This window comes from Oryzias melastigma, linkage group LG22, assembly GCF_002922805.2.
Source record: "Oryzias melastigma strain HK-1 linkage group LG22, ASM292280v2, whole genome shotgun sequence".
Classification (NCBI taxonomy): Eukaryota; Metazoa; Chordata; class Actinopteri; order Beloniformes; family Adrianichthyidae; genus Oryzias; species Oryzias melastigma.
The window spans coordinates 15,305,221-15,317,430 of NC_050533.1; the positions used below are offsets into that span (position 1 = coordinate 15,305,221).

General features: G+C 41.2%; 2 protein-coding genes across 2 annotated transcripts in view; one reads left to right on the plus strand and one right to left on the minus strand.

Moving 5' to 3' along the window:
* The window catches only part of eif2ak4 (eukaryotic translation initiation factor 2 alpha kinase 4), a gene marked incomplete in the record, with an annotated part of 23,378 nt that extends 13,988 nt beyond the window's left edge, over positions 1–9,390 (plus strand). The window contains 15 exon segments of the mRNA XM_024269700.2: positions 86–254; positions 762–878; positions 954–1,019; positions 1,095–1,265; positions 1,340–1,474; positions 1,546–1,653; positions 1,890–2,018; positions 4,177–4,263; positions 4,420–4,532; positions 4,604–4,662; positions 4,772–4,875; positions 6,039–6,107; positions 6,557–6,601; positions 7,293–7,408; positions 8,938–9,390. Coding sequence (XP_024125468.1) covers positions 86–254; positions 762–878; positions 954–1,019; positions 1,095–1,265; positions 1,340–1,474; positions 1,546–1,653; positions 1,890–2,018; positions 4,177–4,263; positions 4,420–4,532; positions 4,604–4,662; positions 4,772–4,875; positions 6,039–6,107; positions 6,557–6,601; positions 7,293–7,408; positions 8,938–8,995 — 1,546 coding nt within the window.
* A 1,667-nt stretch (positions 9,391–11,057) lies between these two features.
* The window catches only part of crim1 (cysteine rich transmembrane BMP regulator 1 (chordin-like)), a 44,844-nt gene continuing 43,691 nt past the window's right edge, over positions 11,058–12,210 (minus strand). The window contains exon 15 of the mRNA XM_024273442.2: positions 11,058–12,026. Within this exon, the coding sequence (XP_024129210.1) occupies positions 11,838–12,026 (189 nt within the window). The 3' untranslated portion in view covers positions 11,058–11,837. The remainder of the gene's footprint in view (positions 12,027–12,210) is intronic.

The window sequence follows — 12,210 nt, forward strand, 5'->3', positions numbered from 1 at the left end:
CTTTTCTAGTTACAATTGCATTTTCTGCAAACAAAGGACCACTGCCCTTTGATCGATCACTCTCTGCTTCCTGTTTATCAAAAAGGTACAGCATCGAGCGCGTGTTCCGCCCCAGGAAGCTGGACCGTGCACACCCCCGGGAGCTCGTGGAGTGCGCCTTCGACATCGTCACGCCCGTCACCAACAGCCTGCTGCCCGACGCAGAAATTATTTACACCATCTCGGAAATAATTCAGGAATTCCCGGCGCTCCAGGTGAGACGCGGCATGTTTCCCGAACGGCGTGTTTGTGCCGCTACCCTCCTTTTGAACAGTTTGTTTGTCGTCCGATTGCCATCAGCTCAACTCGACCTTTTGTTGTTTTTTTTTCTCCCCCCTCCGCCTTTACTTCCTATTTAAATTCTTAACATACCAAAGTGTTAGCGAGCGTCGCTGATTTACACTGTATTTACTGTTTATGTTGTAAATCTGTTATGCCAAGCTTTGTCCGGTTACTTCCCTCCCTCCTGGTGCAGTCCATTTCCTGTCAACATTCATCCCTGAACCCAGTCAACCTTGATCCTGGGTTATCCCTTTTATAGATCCTGTTTCTGATCCTCTGCTGTTTGTCTGAGAGCTTTTAAGAGTACGTCCAGGACAGAATGAGAGGGCAGCTGGACACAGGAGGTTGTTATTCGCAGAGACCATTTTTCAGGCGGTGCTGCCATTTGGTATTGACTGTAATCGCAGCTGAGTGGGTTAAAGGTGTGTTTGTGCCTGCAGGAAAGGAACTATAACATCTATCTGAACCACACCAGCCTGTTGAAGGCCATCCTGCTGCACAGCGGCGTCCCAGAGGACAAACTGAGCCAGGCTTCCAACGTTCTGTGTGACGCCATGGTCAGTGCTGTCCTGTATGTCGATGGGTTTGCATCAATAAATGTAGGAGTGACCTTTTTTTGTGTTTACACTCAGAATGAAAAACTGACTAAACGGGAGGTGGAGGCAAAGTTCTGTAATTTTTCTCTGTCGAGCAGCAGCGTAAGCATCCTCCTGCTTCACATGCTTTGATTTCCACATGTGCGCAGTTGTAACCTATTTGGCTTCCGTGTCCAGCTGCAAACGCTCTACAAGTACATAGAACAGAAGGGCAGCCTGCAGGAGCTGGCACCGCTGCTGGCGACGCTCACCAAGCAGAAGACGGCCGTCACCCAGCTGGCCAAGCAGGGCCTGAAGGACCTGGAGGAGCTGATTCTGCTTCTGCGCAGGCTGGGCGTGAAACTGAGGGTGATTCTCTGCCAAACTAACAGGAGGTCATTCTGCCGGCTTCCTTCTCAACGCAGGTGTTTTCCTCTCTCCAGGTGGTGGTTAATTTAGGCCTGGTCTACAAGGTGCAACACCACTCCGGAGTCATTTTCCAGTTTGTGGCTTTCATCAGGAAGCGGAAGCGAACCGTCCCGGATATAGTGGCTGCTGGAGGGCGCTACGACCACCTGGTATGATCGAGTCTTTTATTCCTTATACAATAGCTTTTCATTACCATATGATGTTGTTTTATTTCATACAGATTGTGGAATTCCGAAGTCCTGCTTCCACCATCCCGGTGCCCAGCGCGGTGGGGGGCAGTGTGGCTCTGGACAAAGTCTGTGCCGCTATAGCCAGCATGGAGGAGCCAGTGAGACAGACACTCTTGCAGACCTGACAATCCTGATTACTGTAATGAAGGAGCAGCCGGCTTAGTTTCATATTTAATGACGGCTCTTTGCAGCCGGCCGCCGCCACACGCCTACTTTTAGCAGCTTCTTAATAACTATGATCACTGCTGCTATTGACTGCATGGAGTCAATTTCTGTGTTTTGAATTCAGTTTGATATTATTTCTTTTTTTTGTGTCTGTTTTTCTTTATGCCAGCTGATGGTGAGCTCTTGTGATGCTCTGGTGGTACCAGTAGGACACTCCTCCATGTCCAAAGCTATCAATGTTGTCCAGAAACTGTGGAGCAGCGGCGTCTCTGCTGACATCACCTACGATTTCTCACAGGTTAGCCATTTTTTGTTAAATTGTCATTGACACACACACATCTGCTTGACATATTTGTTCCTGATTCTTTTTCTGTCCTTGATTTAACACAAGAAGCCTTCTGCTCTTATCGGTTTGCTCAACTGCTGGACAGAAGAAGTAAAAAAAGGGGAAAAGATTTTAGGATATGTGATCTAAGCATGCTTATAAAAATGAGATCTGTCTCTGTTCATCAGATGCTTTTTATCTTCAGTTTTTGACCAAGTAGTTTTGCTTTATTTTTGAACACAAGTTTACATTTTTGATACAAATTGAACCCCTAAGTTGACATCTTCGATTAGTTTTCGTTGTCGTCTACGTTTGCTTGCTTCTTCCTTTTTTTCTTCTTCATATTTTTTTTTTCTTCTTCATATTTTTTTTTTTTTTACATTTGTGTAACGAAATGTGACAGAAAATTCAGGTTATTAAACACTTAAGTGTCTGTACCTTATAGTCCCCCTGTGAACATTTTTTTATTTTATTTTTAGAAAAACGTTCCTAGTAGTGTTTTAATTATGATTATGAAGTTTTTAACCAAAATCCCACAACCTCAATGTCTTAAAAAGCTATTTTTCATGTTGATCTGAAGCCTCTGTTTCCAAAATCTCCTCTGAGGGGGCGTGGCTTTTGGAGCTGAGCTACGCAGCTCCGCCCCTCAATGTGACATCAAGACAGTTTGATTGACAGCGATTTAAAAGGAGAAATACTCAGAAATCCAAAAGTGAAATGATTTCTTATTACATTTGTTCTCTTTCATAAGAAAAATGCCACAAATACATGTTAGAAATTCTAAAATCATGATTGGATGAGGATAAGGAAGAGTTTCATTCAAGTTTTGCTCAAATCACTTAAGTGTCTGAACCTTAAATTCTCCCTGAATCTCACATTTTCTACATCTCTGATCAGACAGTAGAAGCTTTTGTGTGAAGCAGGTGACTTCCTGAGCACCCACACACACCCACACACACACACACACACACACACACAGCCCACATGCTCCTGTTGTAAGCTCAAGCTGGATTTCCGTTGTTGGGAAAAGGCTTGTTTTTTCAGCAGCGGACTCAACGTGACAACTTAAAAAAAGGGAAACTGAGCTGTGGTTTGTGGCTGCATTTCAAAGAGTCTCAATCGCACAACTTTTTAGACAAATGTATACACTTTAATAATTATTTAAAGCTATAATTGTGCTGAAACGTGAGAGTAAGGGAATTCAAAGGCCGAGCTTTTTGTTGCTGTTTTTGGTAACAAACGGACCTTCGCCGTGTTTGTGGAAAGATGCTTCCTGTTTCAGCCCATTTCAATGCCCTCCTGTTTTTTTTTCTTCTATTGTCTTAATGTCCCACCTCAACTCTTAATGCCTGCTTTTTACCCGCTGATGCCCACAAAAAAATATTCGCCAAAATCAAACCAAATCATCACCGAGGGCTTTTTGAATGTTTGTTCAGCACCATGTTTATACTCCATTACCCATCATCCCTTTCTGCTAGGCTTTTGTTAACACTTCTTAGGAGATTCCATTCTTGCAGCTTTTATCAACCAAATATGGCGAACCCCTTCCACACGCCCCGAGTTGCTCGTCTGCCTCTAAGCTGCAGCTTAGCTTGGATGTGACCTCATCTGCCTGTCAGTGGGAAAGTTGGGAGGAAGTGTGAGAGTTTGCATCATGACACGGCAAAGTGGATTCACAAGCACATTTGTGGGACACTGCTGCCTCTGTTCTGTTCTGTTCTGCACCGTCGCTGCTCAGAGGAGCCAAACCAAAATGAATCCTCCCGCGCGCAGACACAGGACTTCCCGCCGTGCTCCGATGCCTTCCATGGATGCATCCTGGTTGTGGTTTTGATCTGAGCTCATTGCCTTCCTCTCTTATTCCAGTTTCTCTCCCTCATCAGTGTCTGCTCACTTTCTGTGAAAACACCGACTTATGACATTTTAATTATGTAATTTGGGTTGAGTGAATTTATGACCCCTCATTAATTCATGGAACAAATCGCACTGTAAAACTTGCATAAGCTGTCGAGCGGTTTGCAGTTCTTAGAAATCCTCCCACAGCGACCAGCAAGAGGAACCGGATTTCAATTTATTTGTGAGTTTCTGACTCAAACCGTGACGCTGAAGTGTTTTTGCTTTGTGTTTTCAGTCCCAGGAGACGCTGGTGGAGCACTGCAGGCTGGCAGGCATCACATGCACGGCCCTCGTGTCTGACAAAGAAGGAAACTATGTGAAGGTGATCCAGCTCTTTCAGTCCTGGCCTCAGGCGAACGCCGACATCTGAGATCCTGTGCATGATCTTGGCCACAAACGCATCAATAGAGTCAAAGCCCCGGTCGTTTCACACGGCTCCGCGAAGGCCTCACATGCTAAAGCCATCTCCATCTCTCAGGTCAAATCCTTCGAGAAGGACAGACAGTCTGAGAAGCGAATTCCAGAGTCGGACTTGGTGGACCACATCATTCAGAAATGCCGGACCAGATTCTTTGATGAGAGAAACATCAGGTAGAGAAATGTTTTTGTAGGCTCTGCTGAGAGGAGATCCTCTTACTAATGCTGCCCTCCTGCCAATGCAGAGAAATGACTGAAAGCATGAGCCTTCAGAACCCCAAAGGATCGACGCAGAACTGCACAGGTACGCCTCTTCTCCTGGAGTTTTTCAAACGTGATGTCATGTTTTTGAGAAAAACTAAAATAGTTTAAATGTCAGATGATCTAATCTCCAACTGTGTAATCTTCTGCAGGCTCCTCAGAGCCTCATGGGAGCAGCAGCACCACCAACATGAACGTGAACGTCATTAGTCCGGAAAAGGTTTCTGCAAGCGCCAGACGGCGCTACGAGACTCAGGTCTGTGACGCACAATCACCTTTCAGCTGAGCTGTTGTTTTTTTTGTGTGTGTTGTTGCATCATGCTTGGAACTGATTCTTAAGAGCAGAGCTCGCGTCACTAGAGAGGGAAGCAGCTGAAGGAAAGGCCTGATGGAGAGGGACGTGGAAACCTGATGCTGGTTTACTCTGGATTTTTGATCAACAACTTTGATAAAAAATGTGTTTTTAATAAAGTGGCATTTCTCTGATGATCCTGGAGGACGTATACATTAAAAATTAAGCTCAAAACTGAGTTTCTTTTTATTTGAATCGGTGTGAATCAGGAGCAGATGAAAAAAGATAATTGGAAAAAGCTCATAGCTGCTGGGGTTTTGATTCAATTTACAGTTTTAAATTCACAATTTTTCATTTTTTTACGATTTTTGTTTTATTTGTTTGCTCAGCACAATGAATTAAAGGTATTTTAAGGCCAAAAATGTTTTCTTTTTGCTCCTTACATCAATCTGTTTTCCTACGAACTGAAAGGATTCGATACTAATACCCTAATACCGTAAACAATTCTATAGAAATCCTGGAGGGACTGACTTGTGAGAAACTTTTATTCTGAAGGTGCTTCAGGAATTTCCCAGCAGCCAGTCTGACGCACACTCACAGCGAGCCTGCATGAAGAAATGTCATCAGCTCTGCATTTCTAAATTCAGGCCAAATTCATTTTAATATTTGTTGACAAGTTTGAATCCTTAGTAGTTGCTCCAATCTGATGCATTCACTTGTAGACGACTAGATCCGTGTACATGTTTGTCTGAGCGGCAATCTTTCTCTAAACTGTACGGCTCGATTGCGTCAATATTGCTCGCCACTTTTGTTGCACCAGTAATTTTAGGTTGGGGGGCTTATTTTTCTTCTTCTCAAATTCCAAATTTTTGTGTAATTTTCATCATATTTTTAGGATCTTCCTGTGTTTTTATTTCCTATTTTGTTGCGTAAACCACAGTTGAAAATAAAAAAGAAATACTCTTAACTTATCATGTGTGTGATGTCATATTTTGATCTGTTTTTTATGAGAAATACTTTTTATTGGGTATATTATATCGGGTAAAAATGACCCTGCAAAAGTGATGATGTAACTTTTTATAGTGGAAGTCTTCTAGAGTTAAACTTGTCTTTTTCTACTATTTCAGATCCAATCAAGACTGCAGAATCTCAGCACCAATTTACAAAACAAGAGCAATGAAATCGAGGTTCTAGCAGTAAGTTCGTTTCTTCATTTCACAGCATGAGCATTTTGTGTCTTTTCTCTTTTTAATCAGAGCATGAAGGAAAAAACGAGTCATTTGTGCTACATTTTGCTTCCTCTTAACCATTCACACAAAACAGAAGGCAGTTATCGATATGGACATGAGTAAATGTCCTATTAGATGTTGTGGTTGTAGATTTGTGGCTCGGGAATTAAATCCTCCTTTTCCTGCTTCCAATGTTGCTGTTATTCCAAATGCATTTCTAAAACACATCTGGACTGCAGCCTATCAGAATCACCTTAATGCTAATGAGACCTCCTAGTTTTACTGCTGCACGTCTCAGTCAGACTGAAGAATCTAGATGGGGGGTGTCTGATCATTTTTAAACAGCTTTTTATGTGGTTATCTTTGATATTTAATTCAGTTTATGTTGTTGTTTTGTCTTTTTTTTCCCCTCACAGGTTGACTTGCAGAAGGAAACCTTGATCAACTTCCTGTCTCTGGAGGTTTGTTCATTTATGGCTTCATAAAAAGCCCAGTACGTTAATAACCGCTGGCACACCGGTGACTGCTGTCAGGAAGGAGGAAGGGAAAGAACAGGCGGGGGGAGGTCAGCGTCCCAGACGGGAAGAGGGAATCCCGTCTCCTTCCTTGTTCTGATGAGGAGCGAAGTGAAGGGAACTCCTCCCGCACTTTCCAGTGGCCTGAGAGTCCAGGGACTCTCCAGTTTGGTTCCCCTTTCTAAAAAACAAAGAGCATGTGCACTGCAGTTAACAAAACACATTTGAGGTGTTAATGGTCACATTCCTAACATGTGACCGAGGCTTTTGAGCTCATAAAAGTCCCAGGTTTCCTCCTGCAAAGGCTAATTATAAAGTAAAGAAACACGACGAGAGCTGAGAAATGTTCTTACCGCTGCAGTTAAATAAGCAAAAAGGCCCCCCTCCATGTAGGAACGGCCCACCTATGCAGCGGCACGCGCGATAATGACTCTGCATTCAAACCCTCACAGTGTGGCTTTCTGGGAGTTTTAATACGGCTCACAGAAACCAATTAAACCTAAAGACCTCACTGTTCTGCTGCTACAGAAATATGTTCATATCAGTTTAATCTGTAAAAATGCAGCTCTTGTTCATTTATGGGTAATGTCTGTTTGATGTTCTTGTTTAAATTCAGATTTTGAATACTTTTTTCTAGTTTGAGAGTGAGGAGCAGTTCAACAGCAGCGTGAAGACCCTGCTGTCTCATCTCCCAAAGCAGCGCTACCTGAAGTCCATCTGCGATGAGATCCATCACTTCAAAATAACCAAAAGGTGCTTTTTTTAGTAGCTTTGTTGTAAGGAATATTGATTTAGTTTTTTAAATAAGGCCAGAGTTGCCTGTGCAGTTCCTTTTTATAAAATGAACTAAAACGGAATACAATTTCTTGTTTTTTTTATTTAGTAGGTCGACCAAGCGTTAGCATTAGCCATCCTATGGAAAATCCCATTATACGTTAGCATCAAGCTAGCAGACTTTAGCATTATGCGTTAAATCAATCTCTACTTTTATGGATTGATTATTGATCTATTAAGCTTAGATCGATTCAGATTGATTAATAGATTTTATCAACCCAGCCCTACAAATACGCTGGGCGGGCCACAAGCTCCAACAAGCTTCTGCTTGTAGACGACTAGATCAACGTACGTCTTTTTATCCTCATCCAATCTGGCATCTTTTTCAAAACTGTGTGGCTGGATAACTCTTATACTGTTCACCATTTTTTGTTAGGTTAGGGGCTCTAAGCTAAAATGTAAACAGTGAGCTCTCGGTTATGGGTGATGGGAAGGGGGGTCAGGACGGGAACTGAGAGGAAGAGGGGTTGGGGTTACCCCACCCACAAGTCAGAGGTGAATTTCTATAAAACTACTGCAGACATTATCTCCAAGAAAACTACAGATTTTTAAAAATTTGGGGCTAAGAAGAGATAAATCTCAATAAAAAGACCTCTGGGAATGTTTTGAAAATAGATCAAAAGACAATCGGAGTGGGACTTTAAAATTAAACATTCATTTTATGGTGTTTTAAAAGTCTGAGTTGACAATAAATGTATTTATCAGGTTTTATTTTCGATTATCAAAAAATGTTTTAGTTTTGGAAACAGATAAATAATAATATTTCATTTCCCAAAATAGCAGGAACTTGAAGATTTATTTAAACATGACTCCAAATGTTCATTCTGTCAATCCTGCTGGTTTCATTCCACTTTGAACTTTTTTTTTTTTTTAAATAAAGCTCAGAGCTAAAGGTTAAATATGTAAAAATAATGAAAGAAAGCTGCAGGCGAGCCGACGCTCAGGTGTGACTGTGACAATCAGATCTTCAAAGAGAGCAGTAAAAATGTAACCAGCGAGCGTATAAATCCTCTGCTGATCCTGTTTCCCGAGGAGCAGAGAGCAGAAGAGAGGAGAGGCTTTTCTGTCTTATTTGGTCTGGTCATGTCTGGTCTGTAACGCCTTTTGACTGACGTCCCTGTTATTGAGCGCCTGATGTTATGAGTGGCCGTTTAAAGCTGTGAGGCAATCAGTCTTATTTTTTTGCAGCTTTTACTATGAAACAGCTGAAGTGTTGTTGGTGCTCAGTAAACTTTTGGTTTAGTTTTAATATTTTTCATGCTACTAAACATCTCCGTCCTCCTGAACTAGACTCCCGGTGGAGTTGTTTCCTCTTGTTAACCAGAACAGTGTTTCTGGAAACTCTCCGGGTTGACTTTAATCGATCTGATTTTGAAATCTTCCATTTGGAAGTGCTTTTTCTTTTTCTTTCTTTTGCTTTATAAAAACCACATGTTCTCCTCCTCCAGGGTGGCTGTGGTTGTACTGTACAGCTACAAGGATGACTACTACAAGATCCTCCTGTGAGCATCGCAGGACTTCCACCGGACCGGGAATTATTTCACTTTGACTTGGATCGAGCCAACCCTCTTCTTTTTTTTTTTTAACCTTTAATCTACGAAATCGGCGGGACGACTTCACTGATTTCTGCTGTTCCTCTTGGAAAAAGTGATCCCCAGATGACTTTGTTTGAACTGTTTGAATGGGGATTCAGCTGATGGAGCCAAATTGCACTTCCTTCCAAAGAGACTTGTGACAGGTTCTGGTCTGGACACGGTTTTCATTAGACTCTATGGCCTTAAGACAACTCTGGAGTTTAAAGAGAGAAAGGGCTTTTTACTGACGATTACGCCACAATCAGGGCAGTGTTACTTTTCTATTAGCAACACATTGGATAAAGAGAATAAAACTCATTTTTCTCATCTGGTCTCTGTGTGTTTAATTACCGTCATGTGTTTATAAAGGCTGAGAGTGAAATGACTTGTTTTAGTTCTTTTCCAATTAAAGCACTGAAGCGTCATTTGGTTTCAAAGAAAAGACGTAAAGCTTTAATGCTTTGAAAATCTTGAGGTTTTATCTTCAATTTCATCCTTTTTAGTTGTAAAAATCAATTATGCAGTGTAAATCGTTGACAAAAAAATCAAAATTGAAGTTTTTTTTTTTAACTTATCGCTTTGTTTTTTACTTGTTTAGCTAAGCTAGTTTAGCCAAAACAGCTAGCATGTAAATATCAGCTTATCTCTAAAGCACCCTAAAGAAAGCCTATGTTCTGCCTCGCAAAAGGAGCAGGTATGGGTCCTGCTGAGGGGTTGAGGATCTTCTACGGCCCTGTCCAGCTCTTTGAGAATAACCACCAGTCTCCTGAAATCTCCTCCATGTTCTGGAGATTGTGCTGGGAGACACATTAAACCTTGCTGCAGCACGTGTGGATGTGCCATCCTGGAGAAGTGAAATGGAGAAATTGTAGTCTTCCTTTTAGCTTTTATATAAAGACTTGAGGCTACATCTGAAGCCACAAAAATCATAAGAAAAAAGGTAAAGTGTGTGTTTTGGTGTCATAATGACTGTGGTATTGTGATAAAACAAAGCTAAACTGTTAGGGTTAAATTTAAAATAAAGCTTAAAAGCAGTTTTCTCATGAATGTAGATAGAAAACTTCAAACACAAGAATTGGAGCTCTACTTTATTCATTTAAGCTCTTCTGAAAAAGAGTATAAATTCCCTCCTTCCCAAAGATTAGTTTGTGAGCCTTTTCATGTTTAAGAAAACAGATTTACTTAATTGATCTGTATTTGTGTCTGAAACAAAAGTGGCTTAAAGGAAAACATTTAAAGATTTAAGACGAGCAAATTTCCCATCAGAAGCACAAATCCAGAACCAGATGTTCCTGCAAGGAAGAAATCCCACAAACGGATCCCAGCCTGGATGGGATTTTCCAAATACATCAGTCCAAGCCACTTTGGATATCACTTTTATTTTTCAAAATAAGAGAAAATGTTACGGTGTATATTCTAGGAAACATATTTACAAAATTTTAAGACAAGAAATAAATAAAACGGTAGAGAAATCAGATAGAAATGGTCTAAAATGCACAGAAACTTTGGTTACTAAAAGTTTATTTAAAAAAAAACTTAAACTATAGTTTTGTATTAATAAATAAAGCTATGAAAAAATAAATAAGGTCCTCTTCTGTCCTACTTAAACTACCTTTTTTTTAAACACAAAGAATCGCTTAAGCTCTTACAGTTTACTCCTCATTTTAAAGCACAAGAATAAACGGGTACAAATGAGGAGAACACCTAAACACAAGTTGGTTTCGCAACAATTTTGGCGTCAAAATTGAGTTTGGGAGTTGCCACACTCGATTCTGTCATGGTGCTGACCGGACTGGAGGCAGCAGTGTGTCCACTTAAGTGGTTTAACATTTTTGTGTACTTAATATGAAAATCCCAGATTATTGGTTTTAATCCAGTTCCTCCACAGAAGAGAGATTCTTCTCTTCAATGAGATGTGGAATTGGGAGTTTGTGACACTGCAGCTTCAATTTAAGTCAACACAACTTTTTTTTACATTTTTTTTTAATTTAGGCTTATTTTTCCTTAATTTGTAAAATGTACCCACCTACATCAACATGTACTAACAACAACTCCACACACTTCTAGGAATGAAATCAGGCGTGATATCAAAGACATTCTCCTTCGAATGAGACATATCAGATGGTACCAACTCTCCAATCCTCTGCTGATCATTAAATGACGATTTGAAAGACCCAAAATCACAAAAGTAGAACAAAAAAGTTGCAGTTGGTCGTCTGAGCTTTCACTGAATACATTTACTTCATGTGCAAAAATTTATTTTAAGAATTGTTATCAAAATCTTTCAATCTTGGCCTTAAACTAGACACAACACCTCTAGAACAAATACTGTCAAAATATACAAAAGTTGGAAACCACACATTCTACATGAAGGGTGCTGGGATGAAGCCTGCTCTCTGGGCTCCACATGGGTTAGGATGGTCAGCCGTATCCTCTCCCCCTAAAGCTTTTGGTGCTGCTTTCAATGCCCCAAAGGTCCAGTTTTTCAGAAGCAGCAGAGAAACAAAATATTCTTCACAGTCAAAAAAGTTTGATTTAACCGGGAGAACTTTGTCCTTTTCATGTCCACTTGTCCGTCCACCTCTAGGTCTGTCACTCCACCCACGAGTCCAAAAAAACACAAAGGATTATGGGTGAATAATGAAAGAAAAAGTGGTCATTTGTTTGTTTTTTTACTGAAAAAATAAGGCCTCCTCATGTGTGTGAACATAAGAGCCACGTGGGGGCAGGGAGGAGCGCTCCCATCTGCAGAGTTTCTCCTCGATAATAGCTGGTTAGCGTGACGTCCAGTCGTTGGCTAGTTTGGCCCTGGGGATGGTCATCCTGTCTTTGCAGGGGGAACTCATGTCCGGAGAGAAGTGGATGACGCCGCAGTCGTTCTTCACGTTCTGGAACTTGTTCTCCTTGGAAGGCTCCATGTAGACCACGGAGTTCTTGTTTATGTGCTTTTTCAGGATCACCGTCTGCGAAGACACGAGAGGCAATAAACACATGGAGGTCAGGATTTGGTTCATTAACTTTGACCTTTCCGTATCATTTAACCCTCTGGAACCTCAACCCTAAAACTTTTGTATTTTTTCTTGCTTATTTGGTATCATTTTAATCAACACAACCTCACCTATGTGACACTCCCCTTATGTAGTCACT